Genomic DNA, 22,978 nt, shown 5'->3' with positions numbered 1-22,978 from the left:
GTAGACGTGTCTATCCCAGGATTCTACATTATGGAAGTGTTTCCAACATCGTTTGCCTTTCAGGGAAATTTAAACCTAAATTGCAAGTGAAAGCTTTATAGCCACAGGCACCGAGAGTTTGCTCACTTGTGAATGCAAACATGACAGCAGAGCGTGCATGTGAATACAATTTTATATCAGAAAATAAACTGCGACATTCTGCAGTAATACTTGTATATTAGGTGTGAGCAGAGCTGTGTGTTCTTGGGGTTATCGGCGTCTTGCTGCTGTGCTGTAGAGCAAGAGAAGCATCAAACAAGTTTGGTGGGTTAACTGCTAGGGAGCTTTTGAGCTTGCAAAACCCCAGAAATGGACAAGGGAACGTTTGGCAAGCTAGGCTGGCTTTTCTCGTGCAAATGAACCTGTCTGAAGTAAAAGTAAATGAAGGACACAGGAGCATAGCATTTGATTTATTTGAACACAGTGTTTCATACCTCAGAGGGGGGAGGAAACAATAACACTTCTCTCAAAAGAAGTATTTGTCTTGAAAATATCTGTTTGCTGTTGTGTGGTAAACATTTGAGATCTCAGAGGAAGTTAGTGTGATCTGTTACTTCATCGTTTTCCAGGAGTAGCAGCCCAGAAAGTAGAACATCACTCCTACAACCTGTCTCTCCTTACAGCTGGAAGGGTAAAGGTGATGGTATGAACTGGGTCAGTCAAGCTTTTCTTAAGGCTTTTGCATATTTCGGGCAGAGTGAGTGTGTTGTTTGGGTGAGAGCAGTACCATGACTGTTTTGAAGAGTAATTAAAATATTTAACAATCTAAATTAGGCAAAGTCTGTGTAGTTCTATGTGGGGGAAAGACGTACACAAGTCTTAAGATGTGGAATTACTTTTTATTTTTCCTAATTTGGAGTTGTCAGTGTCTACAGTCTGCCTCCCTGTGCTGTGAAATACTCAAGTCAGAAGTAATCAAAGCAAACACCTGGAGCCTGGTATTTAAAAAAAACCCAAATCCCAAACTGTGACACCCTCATGAATGAGAATGGCTTGCTGGTGGGTGGGTAAATTTAAATTGGGTGGATCGATAGCAATGGCTTTTTTTACTTGTCTAGGCACTAGTAAGGTATAAACTTGGTGGGCCGATATTCTGAAATGGGGAATTAAGGTACCAGCCAGGGGCTTTGTTAAAAGTATAGTATGAATTACTCCTCTGAATGTATTCCACCAACCGAAATATTACACTTTGGGGTTACATATTGGGGTGTAGCTGTAGAGGAGAGATGGTCTATCATTTGTACGTAATGCCTGACTGGTTACCAGAGATCGCTTATCCCCTGGTGCCTGTATCACCAGGACGGGAATGCAATCTGAAAGGGAAATCAGTGGTACATTCAAATGACCTGGCTGTCATTTTTGGCCAGTGCAGCTTCTAAACCATGTTTAAGAAAAGCCATCTATACCAGAAGTAAGGTAGTCTAGAGTTCTTCATGTTTCCCTCCAAAGCATACCCTCCTCGTGAGCGCTGCCTGCACTGCCGTCTGGTCAGACGCAGAAAGCAAAAGGTTTAGCAGGTGAGTTAGTGTTACGGCTGGCAACAGGTCTCAGACTAATGTTTGGACTCCTGGCGTTAATCCTGAACTCCCAGTACATTGCCAGAATCTCCTTCCTCTAGGGAATCCATCCCCGATTCTCACTGTGGGGCTGTACAGTGGAATATAAACTCCAAAGAAATTAAGAGGTTATTAGCACAGTAACATGAATCTGTTCAGATTCTGGCCATTGTTTGGGTCTCTGGGGTGTGATGATAACACAAGGAGATAGAACATGGCATATTCAGCTGGGTATAGTTTTCAACTCTGGCAAAAAGAAAAAGGATTGCATATCCATTCCAGGAGACATTTTTGGAAAAGACCTGTGATTGATAACCTAGCCAGAAAGATGTAAGACTATTGGAAAAGATTTTAAATTTGTCTGGAAATGCTGGTGCTGAAATGCAGGATTTTTAATAATTTAATGATTAAAATAAGAATATAAACATTTATAATCTAATGATGTCTTATTACATGCCTGTGGTGTGGGAGATTTCAAGCAGATCATGCTACTTTAAAAGTCATACAGAAAAAGAAAGCAATTAAAAAACCTTAATAGTAATAAAAAAAGTTAAAGAATGGGTAGTTAGTAAACTGTTCCGTGTATTTCCTGGCAACCTTTTCAACACTTCCTGTGCTAGGCAGTGGTTAGTATGTATAGTAGCTTAAGAGTTTGTGAAGGCCTCAAAGCTCATTAAAAATACGTGAAGGCTTTTGGGCTGTCATAGGAAATCACACGTTAACGGATAGAATGATGTGACTTTTGTAGGAGCCTAGAAATACACTAAGCTAACTGAAAAACCATACAATAAACAAACAAACCAAATCCCTGGCAGACACACTTAATGGTCATACATGCAGATCTCTTAAATGATGTGATGGTAATTAAAAAATGATGTGAGGCTGGGTTTGGTGTGGTTTTGGTTTTGTTTTGTGTGGGTTCCCCCCCCCCCCCCGCCACCTTACAGGAGATTGCTACGTGGAGAGGCAGCTCTACCACTCAAGTATCAATGTGCTGTGGACCAGCAGAGGGAAGCAATTGTGCAGCCCTCGAGCAGGTGGCTCCTTTCTCTAACACAGCTCCCAGTGCTGAGTGTTCTCAGCCTTCTCTCTCAAGAATTTAAGTATAACCTGTTAATTTGGGTGGATCTGTAGTGAAGGGTTGCAGCAGGAGCGGGGGAAAGAAGGTATTATGATAGTGTGGTCCACTGGGATTTAGCAAAATAACCCTAAGAAGGGCTTCAGTTATTCGTCAGCTTTACTGGTTCTGTTACAGCCTATCCCAAAGATCGTATAGTACCACATTATTGTCCTATAAAACAAGGTGTATACCTAATGTTTTCAATGAGTTTGTGGCTTGCTTCCTAAACAAGCCCTCTCGCCTGATGTCCTCAGTAAGTTACCTATTGCCTGCCTGGCATGAAAAACAGAGCAGTGACTGCAATTTGTGTACATGGTTTTTCACACTGCGAAGGAAAAGCAACAGGTACTACCGATCCAGGTGTCGTGTACGTCAATTTCCTGAATTTTACAGTTGACAGAGGAGAGGATGTCTTTTACTAGCTACATGTATGAATATACTTACTTCTAAATATATATATATATAAAAATAAACATTCAATATCAGGGTAAGAACCAGCACGCTTTCTATGCATAGTGCATCAGTGATATCATGAAATTCTGCCAAGATTCAATGAGGAAAAAATCTAAGCTTGGAGTAACTAGTAAAGCTACTTATGAGTTACTAATTCTAGATCATTGATGCTTCATGTCAAAACAGAAACTTCACATTCGAGAAAGTCCAATGGAAGCTTGTTAAATGAAGGGTTTTAGAGTAAGTATACTTGTTCTTATGTTTCTCATCATCGCTTTCCTATCTAAACGCCGTATCAATTTGACAGTACTGGAAATCAGATTCTATTTAATTGCCAATATAATCAGTACCAGTGTGCTAGTCCACGAACGTTCCCTAATATATTAAATCTCAGAGTCAATACTTTTAATATCATAAAGTATGGAACCGGATGGATGGAGTATTGGGGCAAGTGAGTACAAATTTTTTTATTCACTATCGAATCTTGTAATGCTGATTGCTAAAGCTAAAGAGGTTTAACTTAAAGACTAGGTTTTTGGAAGTGCACTCACATAGATCCTAAAAGATAGGCTTTACAAGGGAGTCAGTACATGGATATACTGTTTGACTGGTTGATACTGAAAAATTATGTGTGGTTTTGTGATGCCATGCTAGGGACGCACCGCTACAGACAAGGTAGTGCAGTCGATCTAACTCGAGTTTTATAACATTACTGTAGAAAAAATATGTTAAATAACTGAGTCTAAGACCAAACTGGGCATTATCTTTTTTTGTACCTTTCTACTTTATCAGGCTGGAGGCAGGCTAATTAAAATTAAAGGATAATTCTTGAGATCTCTAAGAATTTTTTCCCTGATACTCCCAACACAAACCCAAGGAATGTGCTACTGTAGGCAGTCAATCGCACAGTTAGTTGGAGGAGGATAAAATTACCAGACTGGAGGAATTAGGACTTTGAAATGTGATGAAATAAAAAAACCTGTAGGATGTAATTTAGCATTACAGAGTGCCAGGTCAAGCATCTCGAGACTAATGAGTTTTTTGCTTCAAGATTAAAAATCAGTTGGAAATGACAAGAAGCTGTTGGAGCATTAATACCAGGAGCTTGAGATGAGTGTCAGAGATCTGCTCCTGAAAAGAGAATGTTTCTCTAAGGTGAGATGGTGAAATAAGAATGCTATTATAGAGATCAAAAAATTATTTCATCTGGAGCGTTCTGTACAACACAGGTACCCCTTCTTCAGAAGGAAGATTAATTCAGCGCATCACAGATGCAAAGAAGGGCTATAAGGATTATGGGTAAAACTGAGAACTTTTCCTGTGATGAGGCTGCAAGTGTGTCTCGCTTAATCCAGGCAAACAGAGGCGAGGAGGTGCACCTTGTGAAAATAGGTAGATGTAAAGAAAGGAAAGCACAGAATGCTCCAGTCGCTCCGGGTTAGAAAAAGAATGAATTGGCTATCTCTCCACTGACCATGAGGATCCAGAAATATCATCATAGGACTTCAGTGTCAGAAGGACAGGTAGCACAGGGGGGTGCCCCCAGGAACAAGAGGCAGCGGCTTACCCTTCATGGCACGTGGCTGAGGCAGCTCAGCGTTTGACTCCGTTGTTGCGTGTGTGTGTGTAAGCTTCCTTCTTGCATCCCCAGCTCTTGTGTTCAGCAGAAAGCAGCCTGTTATGGGTTTGTGAGACCATCTCCACAACTCTGTTTTAAACAAGATTTTTATTCAGTGAGGGAACCTAATTCTAAAACAGCTAAACTTTTGCTGAAGCGAAACTGTCTTGAACAAACCCCTTAGTCAAAGTGTTTTCTTTTCCTAAACAGCAGTAAAGTGTTTCACTTTTAAACTGTTCTGCCCTCACCTTCCAGCAATCCCAAGAAAGCTAGCTTTGATAGGATGGTCCCTGCTGACACTGTCCAGAAAATGGCATGTTACCAAGTGATGCCATGTCCTTGGTCAGAGCTCTCTCAAGTATGTCTATTTTCTTCATCATTGAATGTAGGTTAAGAAGAATCAGATAATTTAGCTGACTACTGGTAAATGCTGTATTTTTTACTTTGGGAATACAACTTATGTTGCCATCTCATGTACAGTGTTCCCAGGGGCCGCTGTCCACGCTAAGTAAAAAGCAGGGCACTTCTTAATAGCTCGCATTTTAATTTTCTTGTTTTCAGAGTTGAGTGTAATCAAATTTGAGGTCTGTGGTAATAGTCCATTAAAGAAGCATTGTGGCAATTAGCTCTACGTACATGAGAAATCTCACCACGGAGGTTACGCTAAGCTTCGGTGGAATGGTGAGGAGTGGGATCACTGAAGTGTAACTTTTAAAAGTTAGTAGTGTAACTGAAAGTCAGGTCAGATGTGTGTTCACACCCGTCGTGCAGCTGAATGCAGGTGATTTATGGTTGTACAGACTCTCTCTGAGGAGAGACTGATGAGGAAAGGGGAAAGATTTTATTACAACAAAATCTCACCTATGCAACTGGTATAATCTTTTACATTTGAATCCAAGTCAATTCACCTTGATTCTTTTTAGTCTTCGTGCTAATAAAACTTTAACTGTTGGTTAAATATTACTTTTTTAAAGTCGATATTAATTGTAGTCTCTGTTCTGGGAAATTCTATTAGTTTTTGCCACAGATGAGTGTTTTCTGGTGTAGTAAAATAACATCTTTATTAGAGCTGGGACCTCATTGTCAGGTTTCTATTCATTATCTGATCTTAAAATAGTCTTAAACTGCTAGAAGTGCTGTAATACAGGCAAGTATCACAATTCCCCACCCCGCCACATATCCTGGGTGAAACAGTGCCTTAGAAGGAGGAAAAAAAACCTCAACCAAACAAAAAAAAATCCTGTTGGTTGATAGCCTAGATAGCCTAGGGTAAAGTCTGTCTTGTCCCAAAGCGCAGAATGTGATTTAAAGCAGTTATGCCTCCTGGGTACAGCCTGGAGGCAGTGTCACCTCCACGGGAAGACGTTGTGCTGCAGCCCCTTCCTCCCCACTGCAGTGCCACAGCAGCACGTGGCCATAGTGCCACTGTCCCCTGTTTGTATGGCCTTGTGTACGGGAAAAAATCTCTCTGCCCTCTCCGTTCCTAGCTGTCCCCATGAAGGTGAGAGCCAGAGGCTGTCAGTTTGGCTGAGATGTAGAAGTCGCCACAGGAGTTTATGGAGCCCAGAAGCACGAGCAGATTCTGGAAACGGTTGGGCACATCCATTGAGAAAGAGCAATCCCTGTTGGTGAGGCTTGCTGGAGGCTGAGAAGGTGTTTCAGGGAAGTTTCAATGGGTCCTCGTCCTGCTCTTGCATCTTTTCTAAGCAATACCAAGCAAACGTCCGACTTGCCTCAGCAAGTCTGTTTCGAAGCTGGCCGTGTGAAGTGCTGTGCTGTCTTTTCCCTTGTCAGTCCCAGGTGCTGGTAATGTGATTGTAAGGGGACCCTGGGGTAAAAAAGATGCTCTGATGCTGTAATTGTTCTACCAGGCTACCAAGTGTGCAGGTAGCATATAGGGATGCCCGATTAGTTTGTTATTATTTTTTACATTCCTTTATGCAATGTGCTAAGACGTGCACCTGAAGGGTTAAAGATTTTAGATTGCCTTAGCTTAATAAAAAGACCATAGGGCAAACACCAAGAAAACATTGCTCTCAGTCCATCTCTCACATTTTTGACTGCAATGCCTAACGTGTAGTTAACTGAAGTATCAATATAACTGCAGTAAGGTTCTAATTGGGTGAGGATATTTAATACCAATTCAGTTGGTCAGAAACGAACTCTAATTTCTGAAATACTTGATATCATAATCTCTTGAAGCATCACATATTTAATGGATCAGATTCCTGCACAGATAACTTAAAATTACAATGACCTATATAAAAATGAACAATGAATTTATTGGAAAATTTATGCTCAGTTGAACTGTATAGCTGAAATTTTTAGAAGGAAACTTTTTAAAAAATCTTTGCCTCTGAGTATCTGCACTTTCACCGGAGGGGTCTGGGAATACATTACATTTCAATGAGTTTTCCTCTGCTGTTAAATACTGTATGCAGCTATACTCACAGACATCTTCCTGTCTACCAAAATCAAGTGGAAAGGTATTTTATAAGGCTTGACGAGGATGGGGTTAAAGCAATAGCACGCAGAAGGTATTTCTGTAATTCAGGGAGACAGTGTCATTCTGTTTCTAGTTTAAAGAGAAATCTTTTAAGCAAAGACAATTATCTTTGTAAATTACTAGTAAGACCTTATTTTGTGAAGAAAATGTCCAGTAAATGAGCTTTTTATGGATCTGAATTGCACTTAGGAGCCCAGACTGTTTCAGTGTAGGAACAGCAATGGGAAGTTTGACTACAGTCCTCCCAAAGTGTCTTGTTTTACACTTATGTAGAAGGTGTTAAGGTAATCCTCCTAGTTTAACTGACAGGACACCAATGTTTTGTTTTTTTTTTTTTTTAGTAAAATGTTTCAAAGCGTGTTTCAAATTTAGATGTATAGAATCTGACCTTCCCTGGGCTGTTAGCTGCACATCCATTTGGACTGAGACATGAAGTTCAGGGGAGCTCGGGGATAAAAGGCTCAGAATACCTAGTTCACGTGTCTCAATGAACCGAGGATTAAATGATGACTGAAGCCGTGGTTTATATGACAGAAAAGGGTTTCTTATTAGAACCTGGTCATTCAGTATCATGAAAAGTGATTGCATTTAGATTCCTTCACCCAGTGCCTTTCAAGTCTTAGAAAGAAATGCTTTAAGCGTTTAATGCTTCCTGGCAGAGTTTAGGCTTGATGCTATTTTAAAGGAATAAGAACTAGGGAATTCAGAAAATCTTTCTTTAAAAACGTTTTCTGTTGGAATTATGTTATTCTAAGATTCAGCCTCAAACTGGACACGGTCTATCCGAGAGACAGGAAAATGGCCTTGGGTGACAGAATAGGGATGTTCTGTGGTATGTTTGTTACCACATTTTGTATGACAAGGACAGCACAACCTGAAACAGTTTGGAAACCAAGCACATAGTTGTTGAAATGTTGGAAATGGGTCTGTTTTACAGACTCGTTTACTGGTGGAGGGTCGATTCTTGGGATCACCTGTGACCTGTCCCTGGCTGCAGGTGGCTGAGGATGTGTCACAGTTACACACTGAGGGGTGAGATGTGCTGTGACCGCCTCCTTGTTTACAAAATCTGAGCTGTCTTTAGAGATAACTGCATTTGTATTAATGTTGCCATAAATTTTCCTCTCCTTTCCCCTGCTGTCCCTCTTTAATACAGAGTTTAGAGCACGGCAGCTGCAGCTCTGCCAAATGCACATTCTGGGTCAGATATCAGAAGCGGAAGATTCATGGCTGTAATTACAGAAGCGCTTTGACACATGTGCTTACATACCGTAGTAGCATATGTGGTTAAAAGGAAAAGGAGCTCTATAGATTTTTAAGAAAGCACATGTGCTATTAGGCAGACATCAGTTTATTCCTGGTGCTTATTTACTATATGTTTTGCTCTTTGGGCAAAGAAGTTACACAGAGGAGTCTGGAGGCTAAAAGTGAGCAAATCTCCCCGTCGTTCCCATGTTTACAGTGTGCTGCAGAGGACAGCAGGGCTTCCCCTGCTCAGTGTTTGCCCCACTTTGCTGCAATTCTGAAAAGCATCCTGGATATGCACCCAGGAACACCCAGGGAGAAAATGTGCATGAAAAATGCAGAGATCGAATAAACAAAATAATAATAATAAAAATAATCAGGTAACAGATTATTGGAATTTGAACCTCCAGCAGATTGTTAGTGTTTCAGCCATCAGCCAGCTGATCAAACTTTGCAAGGTCTCTTGCATAGTCAAGCGTTTGCCCTCGTGCCCCCAGCCTGACTCCGGGGCACCTGAAGCAGAGCAGCTGGCTAATGCTGTCATTGCTGGCGCTGGCTTGCTCCTGACACATGGAATGAAGATCATGGTTTAACTGAAAACAATTTAAAATACCTATCTTCGGATATCCTTGAATGTTGCACTTCATGGTGCAATTTGTATCCGTAATTGTCAGCAACAAGTAAAAGGATATTTTGTAAGTGAAAACCTTGGGCTCAGAAATGTACAGGCTTGTAGCTAGAAGGATTATTAGACCTCGATAAAATTACTTATACAGCCACTCCCCAGGAGCAGCTTCCAATAACCACGTTATTAAATTTAACAAGATATACCAATTGCAATGTTCATTGCGAGTTATTACCATTGTATTAGCCAATTAGATTTTATTTGTTGATACTCAGTAACAGACCGTATCTTTTTAGATAAATTCTGATATTTAACCAGTATATAGTTGAGCTAGTATGTTAAGTATGCTGGCTCAAATATCAAGGAGCAGTCTTTTGAGACCTGCACAATGTCAGAGCTTTAATTGCATGTGTTCTTCAGAAGCTATTTAAAATATCAGTGTTGTTCACCAAGAATCCACCCACTGTATTAATCTTCTACAAGAAAACATTTAAATGATTGGTATTTGTTCTTGGAACCACTTAGAATACGGGTGGCAGGGATGTGTATACACACCTACTTTGCTGTCCTTACGCGTGCAGTGGGTAGTTTTATGTGAGCAGTCGCAGGGTGCTGGGCGCTGCTGGGGGGCTGGCTGTGCCACTGCCACAGTGACTTTTGAGAGCACCCAGCTGCAAACAGCATTGCAGACAGAATAGTGGGAACTTCCAGAGGGATCAGGGGGCTTGCTGAAGCTCAATGTTAACTAAATTTGCTCCCTTTGGCTTCCTTTGGGAAGGCTGTTGAGCTAATGGGACGATTATGAAAATGCCAGCCCAATAAACACTTAATTTCTTCTTTAAAAATTATGTAAGTCTGTTCTAGTTCTGTTTGATTGCAACCAGATCGCGTTTATTTTTTATGCTGTGTTCACTAGTGTGGCAATAAACCAGACATCCTACCCTTATTTAAGCTTATCTTTATGTTTTCTGACAATGAGCTTCAAAGAAAACATCTCAGCTATGCGATCTTTCTTCAAAAGAGGAGCCCCAGCAGCACTAAAGGAACAGCAGTACAGGGAAGGGAGAAAGAGTAGAAGGCTTGTCGATGGTGCTGGAATTCCTGAAATTGTATCTTTTGAGACAATATTTTATTCATCACCAAAGATAATATGAGGCAGTCAATGACTGCTTCTTGCTGAAAGTTCAAACACATTAATTTGACATTTGTATAAAAGCTTATTGAGAAAGATGGGCTTACTAATGGAATATAAAATATGAGAAACGGCTATCTCCAGACAGTTTTTTGCTGCCTTGGTGAATGGTAAAATAAGTACATAATTTAGACTGTGCAGCTGGAATAGTTATTCCATGTGGCACTACAAAATGCTGAAATGACGTAAGTCAACAGCGAGTTCTGACTGATCAAGACTCCAGTGCAGCAGCTGATGCAGAAAAGCACCATAAATGCAACGTTAGATAATCCTGTTGATGTGCTGCATAATTAGACCCAAGGGTTTTAAGACGCTGGAAGGAAAGAAAAGCAGTGTGACTTTTTTTTTCAGAAACACTGAATACCTGCAAATGGGTTTTACTGACAAATATAGGTAAAGCACATCTTCAACAAACATGGCTGGTAACTTAAGTTGGAGTTCTGCAATCCAGAACAGCATTATTATAGGAAAAAATTTGGTCCTGTAACTTAAATTGAAGCTAAGTATGGCTTATCTTTTATTTAGACCACAATAATAGAAGTGTGTAAGTGCCACAAATTTGCATTTTTAAAACGGAATCTTCATTTCATCATACTATGAATAAAGCAGGAGCCTGCTTCAAGGGTGGAAAACCAGTAAACTGATGAATTATTAGCTAGAATTATAAGAAAAGACGATGGGGAATGTCTGTTTAAGAATCTTCTGCAGTTTTGAAAATCAGCATTAATTTTTCAAGTTTCCTTACACTGGGATACATAAGTCTGAAAACCTCTCATGTAAATCTTGGTGTGTTTCAGTGGACTGAAACTAAACTGAACTTGCAAAGTTAGGATTCTTTGGGAAGGTGCGGTGCACTTTGTTCTATAGCTTTAAAAGAAATAATCCAGTGAGATTATAGATGTGTATATACTTACGCTTGAGCAAAGCACTAAAATGTTAATATTGAGCTATTGAAATAGTGATAGCTAAGCTGTCAAAGCAAAAAGATATTCTTGGTATTAAATAAAGGACATATATTCCAGCAAGTGAAGCTAGACGAGTCATCCTAGATTTGGACATACAAATTTAAACAAATGACATTTAGTGTTAGTTTTACTCCTAGGGTACTTCGAAGCAATTTCACTGATCCTTGGTGGATTAAGAAGTACAGAATTAGTAATGAATGTATGAACTGCTATAGGGCTCAAATGGAGACATGTAGGCAAGCGTTTGCAAAGAGAAACCTGTAATAATGAATTTAAGAATGAAAACTTTGCTTAACCTGACAAGTTCAGGAAATACAGCTTAAATACTTTTCCCACATATATTGAAGGTCCTGCCACAGTGCTTGTTTTGAGCACTGTGTTTCCACGGGATTAGGAGGATAACCAATAAACTTTGTCAGACTGCACAATTGGGACCAATAATTTCTGCGGAGAAATGTTGGGGGGAAACAGTTCTTATTACTGAGAGGGCGCTTTGTCTTTAGGTGTTTCACTAGACAAAGCCAGCCCTATTCGATCTATCCCTTTCATAACATGTTATTGCTAATATTCATCATGAAGACCGTATGTGACACCTTATGCAGAGTCAGCACTATTTTGATCATGGCAAGGTTTCTATGCCATGGACACGCAACCACTGGTTATATTCCTGTGTGCGCTGTGTGCGTGTGGAAACAGCGTTCGTGAGCTGCTTCCGCATGTGTGGAAATAGATGTGTAATGATGAACCGGCAAAGGCAGCAATTTGACGTAGAATTTGGAAAGGACTTTCAAAAAACATACACCAGCAGAATGACAGTCTTCCTTAATAGGCTGATAGCACTTGAAATCACTGTGATAGAAAAAATTCCAATCTTGAGCCTACTTTGAGGCCATTACAGTTTGCCGTTGAAATGAAGAGCTTTTCTAAGCTGCATTCAGTTTTTTCAAGGATTAACTTGATTTAGTAAAAAAACCGCAAACCTATACAGAGATATTTTAATCCCAAAGTGATTATCATCACTGCAGTTAGAAACAAACACACACTTTCTGCACACCGTGCCCCTGTTCCCTCTCCCTGCCATCCAAAAGATCTGATTGCCAGCACAGAGAATGTGCAAAAGGAATGAAATTTAGTCAAATGTAACAAAAATTATCATTATATGTTACCAATATCTCAGAGGGATTAGCACAATCTAGAGCGTAGGTAAGATCATCTCTGCTTTATGTGTAAATCTAGTAGTACTCTGTTAGGGGTAATATGGAAAGAAAAGAAACGGAGCTGTCCTGTGGCAGGGGAGTCACACCTTGACAATGAGGACTGATACTTGTAGCAGAAACCAAATCACATACCAGGAATGTGTTTGAGGCACTAGGGGAGTCACTGATGTTTACTTCTAAACCCCAGAACATCTGGATACCTTGAGAGAAGCACTCTTGTGAGCACCCGAAGTAGAGAAGGCTGGTTTTTAGTGGATTTGTGTTCCACTGTTGAGTGACTCATCTGAATTTACGCTAGGTCTAAGCTTAGTTCTTAAACAATTGCCATCAGAAAAAAAGGTGTTATTAATGCTTTACTTCTGGAGTTTATACCTTATTATGCACTGGGGAATGTATTCCTCAGTTTCTCCCAGTGTAGCTCTTCTACTAACTAATGAGGCACAAAAACTGATCAAAGCTTTCCTTGTAGTTTGAGGAGCAATAGCATTTTTCTTTCTCTTGTGGAGTCTGAGTTTAAATACACTGTGAACATGTGGTGCCTTTTCACTCAGTAAAGATAAAGGTTTTTGCAAAGAGAAGGAAGTTTCCTTGAAAATCTGGGAATAAAGACTAAACAGTTGAATAAAATAATAAACTACAGATTGAAGTTGGCCAGTTACAGCATCAGGTTGATAACGTGGTGGCTGAAGGATGATTTTTGGACAAACGAGATGCCCAGATACTCTCAGCCCTTCTGAAGCTTCCCATCGCGTGCTGTGCAGACACCTGAGGCAATGCCCGACGCTAGGCTGTTGCAGTTGGAACTAATGGCATCCCAAGTGACACGGGTCCTCCTCCAGTCCCACCATACTTGTCCTTCTCTGTGGCATGCGGCCTGTGCAGAGCTGAGGCTGTTGGGCAGCGCTCCTTAGGCGTAGGTCCGCTCGGCAGGGTTTGGATCTGCTTTCTTGTTCAGCTTAGCATTATGCGTTGTGTGTATGCATGTTTCTGGTGTCTTCTGTCTTAATCTTTCTGGAAGGAGTAGAAAGCACATAAACCACTAGCTACTCACCCCAATAATCCTTGCTTTTTGCAATCTTAAATCAACACAAGCTTTCCGTGCATAGTTTTGTTCTCTTCCTCCTACTTCTATTAGAATGTGTAATAAAATTTCTCTGAGATATACTATGTGAAGTCTGTGGCCTGAAAAAAGTTATAAATGGATTTTTATACAATAAAGTCCATAATAGAAGTTATTCGAATGAGCCAAACAAGTCTCCTACAGCCCTTTTAAACAAGAATGTTTTTGGAAGAGATGAGAGTGAATGGTCAGGAACAGGGGTGTGTTAATTTCTGGAGTTTTATAGTTCACAAGTCCTACCTCATCACAGCAACATTTGTTTCTTCCTTTACTTGCCTCATGTCTTGTGAGGCTAAGGTCTAAATTGTTGGACAAATCTCAGCTCTCATGAGAGTTTCAAAAGGGATGTTTCAAAAAAAAAAAAACCAACCATTGCATGCTGTTTTAATTTCTGCCCCTCCGCTTTATTATTATTATTTTTAAATAAATGAGGGTAAAAGCCAACTACTTATGCCCCAGAAGAAAGGCCTGGCATGGGATGAATGATACAGATGTTCTCGCTGTCTCTATCCCCTCCCCACTTTGGGGAAGCTGTAAATGCACGATCAAATTATATATGATGCTGTGCTGTTTTCTGTGTGTGTTTAGAAACACAGGATAACTGATGTTTCTCACATCAGGATGTTTCTTTATCCCTTTTTAGAAGTATTGTTGTTTTTTTTAATCTGGTGAGTCCATGAGAGTTTGACATTGGATGACTTTATAAAGCATTCTACTAATTGGATTTGTTAAAATAAATAAATCAAACGCTAATTGGAATGTGCCCTGCCATTATTTTTGCTTACTGAATTAGATATAATGGCGTGAAGTTTTTTTTATCATATTTGTGCACTTTATTTAAACACCCCCCTGGCGCACACTTCTGCAAATTCAATTATGTATTCAAAGGAGGCATTCAATTTATGCAAGGCTGGTTTACATTTAATCCGGGGGCAAGTCTCAGTAACTGATGATAGGTCTGTTCAAGATTAATTAGCATCACTCAGATGAGCAGTGGCATTGTTACAAGCCTGCAGTGTAAAACAAGGGATATTTTATCCTTCATACGTGAGCTGTTATTTGCTTCAATATGACCCTCTTCAGGAAGGGAAAAGCTGCTTTCTTGTTTGGGCTTCATTTTGTGAAAAGGGGTCAACCCCACACACGTTACCTAACAGCATCAAAGTCTATCCCCATTTCTTTTTCTTTTGCCCCACTTAGCAGCTGCAATTGTCACTGTTTAATTTTCAGCCAACGAGGGGAAAGGCTTCAGGATCCCAATTTGCTTCTTAAAAATCCTCGTTCCTGTTGACGCTTTATGAAGACGTAGAACCCCATTTTGGTGAAGGTGTAGATGTTTTCTTTTTTCTCGAACAGCTTTGTGATACTGTGGCTAGAACGATGTAACTTGCAAATTTTTTGAGTTGTATCTTTTTATTCCTGCATAGGTGGTGTGTCTGAGGAAATGCTGAACGTTAAGCTTATGCTGATATCATTGAACATAACACATCTGCTCATTTTAGCCTGTTGGCTCATTTTGGAGTTACTGTCCCCACTTAAGTGGACACTTTAAAAATACATTAGTAGATTTTTAACTGAAATTCATCAGTGAGGACTAACTGAATTTCTGAGGATCTTGTGGCTAGGTACTTGTGTAGTAAAGTGGATCGCTAGATCCGATGAGGTGAGCATGAGGAGCACCTGTGCATGTGCGGTCGGACACGAGATGCACTGTTGCCCTGTGTTTCCTTGCTGGCTTCCTTAGGAGCTTGTTGTCCTGAATGCACACTCGGACATAACAGCGCTTTCACGTCCTGGGCCAGCAACATTCCATGGAAAGGGCACTGTGCCGTGCTTTTTCTCAAACTCTTCCTCCTCATCCCGTTTTATCCTCCTTCCACAGGGACTACAGCCTGTGGGGTGTGCTCTGTTCAGCAGGGTCCACCTGAGGGACCCCTTAGTGTGGGGAGTTCCTGAGGTTCCCCTGATCTCACACTGGCCTCAGGTTGTGCACCCACAAGATGGATGGGGAGCCCACATGGTTTGTCTGGGGTGTGGCAAAGCTGTTGCTGAGGTGGATCCATGTGACAATGGCACTGCGGAGTGTCCCTCAGCCCGTCCGGCTTCTCTTCCAGGGGAGGGTGTGGAGATACCACCTGGCTTGACCCAGGGCTGGGTTTGCCTTTAGAAGGGGATGTTGTTGTTTGCAGGACTGTGTTTGTGCTCCCTGCGCTGGCCGTGGGGCGGGCTGGGGGGTGGCCTTGACGGCAGCTGAGCCCCATGCTGGCCATGCCTCTGGGAAACGGGTAAGAAAGGGAAAAATGCCAGGAAAGGGGGAGAGGAGCTGCGTCAGAAGCCACCCTACAGACAGCAGCATCGGTGAAGGAGGAAGAGCATGGTGGGTCTTGAATTCCTGAGGTGAGGTTGGGTGGGATTTCTACAGCTGCTCTTCTGAACGTGGCTGCTGGTGACTGAGGCTTTCATGTTGCGTCTGCCATGTTTTGCAAAAAGAGCAGGACTATGGCCGCCGGTGATGTGCTGCTTTGGCAGGTCAGGGATGCAAGCTGCAGTGACTGTTGGAGTAACCCTAAAAGCCGTGATATTCTGGGCGTTGTGGTTCTTTCCTTCTGCTCTCTGAAGTTTCTTTCCCGTTCCGTCATATGACGTGCACTGTAACGCGTGAACAGGGGAGCTGCTGGCTTTTCAGCTCACAAGTGAGCATGGCTCTGGGTCCCAGCTGGGTCTTTACTTTGGTCTTCATTCTGCTTTCTTAACACACTACAGCAAGAAACCGATGAAGACTTCCCTCCTCTTGGTACCCAAGGTTCCTGTAGCCAGCCTGCTTGTCTGAGCTCTTAAAATCTGCTGCTTCCCCCCCACCCCCACCCCACCCCCCCCCTTGTGCTCATTTCCTGCAAATTCACCTCTCTGGATTCCAATTCTGTTGCTTCTAGTAAATTAATCCTTCTGGCTTATTGCCCTGTCACTCTGCATTTGGAGGTTTCTCCACTAACCTTTTCGTTCTTTAAAATGTAGGTGTCTTGCTGATATGTTTAAAACTCTCCACCATTTATCCTTTCCTTTCTTATCCAATTGTACTACAAGGTTAGCTTTGACTTTCAGACAAGGCACTTTAAAGCTTCCTCAGGTGTTGCCTCTTAACAGTGGAAACTCCCAATTAATTTAGAGAAGTTCTCACTGCATCCCTTTTCAGCTCTTCCTCCAACTTTACCTACCTCAGCATTTATAAAATCACCTATTGAGCCGATTATCCCAAGACATTGACAATAACATTCCCTGTTAAATGAGGACTGCTACCCTGTATTTTGCTATTGCTTGTTTTGCTTTTGGGACTTTGTAGCAGCATCTGTGCAATTTTCTTTGTGTACGTGGGGCCTCGTACAATTTTCTGGCTTGATCAGAGAATTTGTTTACGATCGCTTCAAAGGAATAGCTCAGAGAACACTGTTCCTGTGCCCTGCAGCATACTGAACAGAGGTGGGGTGGTGATGGTGTCTGTCTGAAGCTGTGCTATTAAAGGGACTCTATCAAAAGTAGAATGCTCCACTTGGAGACTGAGAGCAGAGTATTTGATACCGTCTCTCATACCTGCTCGCTGTGAGAAAGGTGACTTTCAGTTGGATTACTCCCATGCAATCCAGAATACTTTATATTCCCTTACATGTTTTAATGAGCATATTTAATACTTTAAATTTGAACTTTTTCACCTAAATTAAATTTAAAAAATAGCGAAACAGTTGAAATGTAATCTTGTTCGTTTTGACAGCTGGGAAAGCTTCACAAGTACGGTAACTTCAAAGCAAGAATTATTGAAATAGTGTAAAATAATGACACTTCAGAAACGTTTGCAAGGACTCTACTGAAAGAGACAGGCAAGCTTGCAAGGGTCATGAAGTCTGCTATAATCAGGTCTATTTATGATGAAAATATGCAATATACCAAATCAAATTGTTGGGGTTTTTTAGGATAAGTTTGATCTTTAGGATCACTTTTCTTTATGAACAGAGTATTTGGGATGTTAGGTGCTCTACCCAACAAATCCTTCTAGTATATACTTAAATAGAAATAATACATGAAGTTTTGTAGAACAGCTTAGCAAAACAGTTGCAGTTGGAGTGTGCAAAGAATCATTTAGGTTGGAAAAGACCCTTGAGATCATCAAGTCCCACTGTTACCCCAGCACTGCCAAGCCCACCGCTGACCCATGTCCCCAAGCACCGCATCAACATGTGTTTTAAACACCCCCAGGGGTGGGGACTCCACCTCCCTGGGCAGCCTGTGCCAGTGCTTGGCCACCCTTTCAGTGATTTTCCCTAATACCTGATCTAAACCTTCCCTGGCGTAACCTGAGGCCGTGTCCTTTCACCCTGTCTCTTGTTACCTGGGAGCAGAGACCCACAGCCCCTTTCAGGTGGTTGTAGGGAGCAATCAGCTCCCCCCCGAGCCCTCTCCTCTCCAGGCTGAGCCCCCCCAGTTCCCCCAGCCGCCCCCAATCAGCCTTGTGCCACAGCCCCACTGCCCACCCCTGGACACGCTCCAGTCCCTCCATGTCCCTCCTGGAGCAAGGGGCCCGATCCTGCACACAGCTCATGGTGCAGCCACACCAGTGTCCAAGTGGAGCAGTAGGTCACTGACTCTTTCCTCCTGGACTAGGGTGATTCCATTTCATCTGCCTCTTCATCCTGGCTGGGTGGCCTGTACCAGAGTCCTACCAGGATACTTGCCTTGTTGGCCCTTCCCCGTGGACACTCAACCTGGTTGTCACCATTATCCAGCTCCAGGCAGCTGAAGCGCTCCCTGACACACAGAGCTACGCCGCTGTCTCTCCCTCCTTGCTGGTCCCTTCTGAAGAGTTTGCAGCCAGCCACTGCAGCATGCCAGCCACACAAGTGCTCTCCCCACGTTTCTGTGGTGGTGGCCGTGTCGGTTCTCCTGCTGCACGATGGCTTCCAGCTCCTCCTGTTTGTTGCCCATGCTGCTTCAGGTGCTGGCATAGATGGGTTTCAGCTGTGCTATCGATCTCAATCTCACCTCAGACACTGGTGTGCCACCCCCAGGCTCATCTCTGGTGAGCTTGGGTTTATTCCTTTCCCCTTCAAACCTAGTTTAAAGCTGTCTTGATAAGCTCTGCAAACTCCTCAACTCCTCACCTAGAATTTCCCCCCCCTTTGATGCAGGTGAACCCCATCCTTTGCCAGCAAACAGTTCTTTGTTTTATAATATATGTGATACAGTACATATTTTAATATAATATATTATTATAATGTATATGAGTATATATGAATTAGGTTATATTAAAAAATATTACTGACACGGAATATATCTGTGTTTGACATCTATGAAGAGTTCCATGGGAACTGAGACAAGTTTAGGCTTTCTTGGGAACCAGAAAACAGAAAATATAGGTGAAAACTAAAGAAGGCCTCAGCGTCCCTGGTGCTGGATAATCCTTCTTGCAAAGGCGCTGCAGATCGCTCATGTACCAGCTATTTGTTGTCTGCATGTAGGCAATGCAGCCTGTGGGAAGGAGTAAAGAGTCAGGAGCATCTCTGCACATGTAACCCTGATTAGTGTCAAGAGCAATTGGCAGTTTGGCTGGCAGAGCGAGTCAGGGTTGCCTTGAGCACTGTTCGGTCCTTGCAGCTCTGAAGTGTTAGATGTGTCCAGTTGACTTTGGAGGACTAGTATCTGCAGAGAAAAATTATCCTTGCTTCCCTAAGAGAGAGAACCAAAGCACTGCAGAGACACTGTTGGCATTGTCTGATGGATCAGGTACTGAAATATGTTTGGCAGGCTATGTTGGGTGGCGTGAAGAGAAATGTGCTTAAGGGAATGTAAGGGACACCAGTATAGGACTGTCCTACCAGGGAATAAACTAGCTTGGTTTGTCTGTGTGACACAAGCTTTGAAGATCTGCATTGGAATACAAAATTTCATTTTCTTTCATGGGTTTCCCTTAACTCACAAGAATTCGCAAGTGTTCAGGCAGCTGCCAGGTTATTTATGGTAGTTAACTGCTTCCAAGTATTTCAGGAATTGCAGTGGGAAGGATCACTTAGTCAACAGTCTGGAAGGTGTGAACACTAGTTGCCATCCACTTCTTGTTATTCTCTTCTTGTTGAGAAACTAGAGGGCTGCACTCAAAACTATTTACTCAAAAGACCTTGGGGAATGATCATGCCATACAGAGCTTTGTGGTGTTACGCGTAAGAGATGGTCACATTTTCTGTGGGTGTAACCCAGCCTTGTGTAATTCAATGCTTAAAAGTGTAAAGGAGTGAGGATTCACTGTAGGAACAGTGATGCTGTGCTTGTTTACCATTTCCCTTCCTTCTTCCTTTTTTTTAATGTTTGACTTGGAGGTTTATGTGATGAAGTATTGGTTATTGGGACCCAAACACAAATATTCCTGCGTGTGCGCATCATGTGTCCCTGAAAATGTAAAGACAATAGGTTGAAATAAAAGGAAATGATCTAAGAAACAGTAGCATGGAGGGAAGAAAAAAAAGGCTTCCAATGGATACAAAGTGTGCAAAGTACAAAAATATTTCCTGGATATCTTCTCTGCTATCTGAAATCTAATGTGCAGAAAATCAGTTTTATTTACTGTAAAGAGACAAAAATAATTAATACAGGAATATATTCTTTTTTTTTTTCCTTGTTTTTAGGTGGCTGTTCCTTTGATGAGCACTACAGTAATTGTGGCTATAGTGTGGCCTTGGGGACCAATGGATTTACCTGGGAGCAGATCAATACCTGGGAGAAGCCAACAATGGATCCTGCTGTCCCAACTGGTAAGTAGGGAGCCTCAGCGGCAGCTGGGAGGTATGGCTCTGAGAGAATGGGCTGTTACCCTCTGTGGGTGTGTACTGGGTTTGGGTACCCACAGCAAGGGGGTGAGGTTTTATTTGGTGATAACAAGATAACTTTTGTGTTCAAAATAATCTGACAACAGAATTTGTAAATGTGAAATGGCTTTTTACAATGTTTGCCATGTGACATCCTTGCTGAATCATTTTACATTCTGTATTTCTATTTTATTCCTGCATTTAACAGAGAGGAAATGTTTCAAATGCAATATTCTGAGGTTTGGCCTCAGCTATTTGTGTGTTTTAGGATCACAGCGCTGTTTTATCTGAGGAGATGCAGGTTTGAGAGGCTAGAAAAAGTACAGCTTTGCAATGTCTGGGAATACTGGAGTTCCCAGTTATCAATTTAGCTCTTAACTGACTGATTTAAATTCTAATTCTGAGAAAGACAAGAAAATTCCTAAAGAACTAGCCGTAGTAGCTAGTCTTTAGTTAGGCTGGGGTTTCAGGAACTGACATTTTTGTATGCAAGAAAAGCATTTCCAACAGTAAGAGTTACCAGAATATCTAATTTGCTAACATATATTTGGGACATCAAATAATGGCACACTGTTCCGTGTGATACTTGGAACGTTGTCTGAAGAGCTCACAGTAATGGTAATTTCCAAGAGTTTTGTTTTTCATTGGAAGTTATTGTTATGTCATATATGGGAATAAGTTCTCTAGACTTAATAAAAGTGCTGTGGAATGCTTTGTTCACATTGAAAAATAACTTGGTTTTAAGAAAGCACACTAACATTTTGTAAAAATCAGTTTATGTTCCTTGCCACCTAAAATAGCAGTGTAAGCCCCCTTAGCGGACATGATGGCAAACAGACCCACCTGACCAGGCAGTTAAGACTTTGATTTCAGTCCTAAGAAAGAAATATTTGTTCTGGTTAGTGCATTGCACTCTGAGAAGCACGAGCTACGTGGCAGAACCGGAATATAATGTTGTTCAAGAGCTATTCTTATGCCTGTAATTATTGGGGTAAGACACTTATAATTGCTAGCTGCCTGTTAAGGACACCGTGCAGAGCTGATACAACAACAGCTCCTGCTGTAGCTGTGAGGGCAGCCCAGCCTCCATCCCTGTGTGCTTGTAGTCAGTAGAAAATAAGTGCATGAGATACCAGCCTAGCTGTGGCTTCTCTGTCACCAAGGGTTGGTTATTTCATTACTGGAAATTGTTCAGAACAGGAGCTTTCAAAGTATGTAACAGCTAGCACAGCTTGATTTGGCTGTGGCATCCCAAAATACATTAATTGTGAAAGGTGCAGGTCTCTGGTCTTTTCTGTAAGAATGTATTTCATCAGTTCTGGATGTTGTTGCTTTTTTAAAGATGACAATTTTATCTCTGTGGTTCCTCAGCTTCTATCCTGTTGCGTCCTATTCCCTGCCTCTGGAAAAGACCTAGCCACAGAGGCATAGATCTTGGAATTAACTGATCTCAGAGCGATCTAGAGGAATGGGGATCGGTCTCTTCTCCTTGGTATCAAGCAATAGGACAAGAGGAAACAGCCTCAAGTTGCACCAGGGAGGTTTAGATTGGATATTAGGAAAAAATTCTTCATGGAAAGGGTGGCCAAGCATTGGCACAGGCTGCCTAGGGAGGTGGTGGAGTCACTCTCCTTGGAAGTGTTCAAAAACCCATGTTGACTGGGTGCTTAAAGGCATGGTTTAGTGATGGGCTTCACAGTCCTGGGGTAATAGTTGGACTTGATGACCTTAAAGATCTTTTCCAACCTACAAAATTCTATGAAGTGAAACGCAGTTTTGGTGTAATTTGGAAAGCAAGAAATAACTAGGAGGGCTTGCAGTGCGTGAGTTCAGTATGTTGCCAACTCTAAATGTTAAGGTAAACCTATCTTCCTGGTCTCCCTATGAAGGTGTATCGCCAGCTGAAGTATGCTGGAACCATGGAGAAATCAATAGACAGCAGTCTGGAATGGCATGGTAAAAAAAGCCCCAAAATGCAATCTAATGAAAACTAAAAAAACCCCAAACCCATACCCCCTTGCTAAAACCAAACAAACCCATAAAGATAACCCCAAAACACTGTGATGTAATTTATAATTTATAATTTTATATATATAATTAATGTATATAAATATAAATTAATAGAAGGCTTTCAGACTTATTTCTTCTAAAACTAAATAGTTGTGTGTTTTTCTCCTTAGTACATCATTCCATGATATCTAGTAGTACTAATAAGTATATGAATATGTTACAGCACCAGCAAATTTTATGAAGGTTAGACATCAAATAAGAAAGGCAGAAAGCTTTGTTGTAGAAAGACACAAAGGTAAAGCAGCCATCAACTGGGAATGGGCTGATAAAAAAATATTATCTAAAGGGATTTTAAGGAGCATAAGGGAAATGACTCGGTTCCTCATGTTACTAATTGATGTCTTAGTATTCACACAGAATAAAGGTGGAATCGGTAGGTAGGAAAAGATTGACCAAAAGCAAAT

General features: G+C 41.5%; 1 protein-coding gene across 2 annotated transcripts in view; it reads left to right on the top strand.

The window, feature by feature from the left end:
* Positions 1-22,978, top strand: part of PTPRT (protein tyrosine phosphatase receptor type T) — a 453,423-nt gene that overhangs the window by 106,987 nt on the left and 323,458 nt on the right. For both annotated transcript variants that reach the window (XM_055814515.1, XM_055814516.1), the window contains exon 2: positions 20,325-20,450. In XM_055814515.1, coding sequence (XP_055670490.1) covers positions 20,325-20,450 — 126 coding nt within the window. The remainder of the gene's footprint in view (positions 1-20,324; positions 20,451-22,978) is intronic.

Source organism: Falco peregrinus, chromosome 9 (assembly GCF_023634155.1).
Source record: "Falco peregrinus isolate bFalPer1 chromosome 9, bFalPer1.pri, whole genome shotgun sequence".
Lineage (NCBI taxonomy): Eukaryota > Metazoa > Chordata > Aves > Falconiformes > Falconidae > Falco > Falco peregrinus.
The sequence above is the reverse complement of the archived record's forward strand: the minus strand, read 5'-3'. Positions and strand labels throughout refer to the sequence as shown.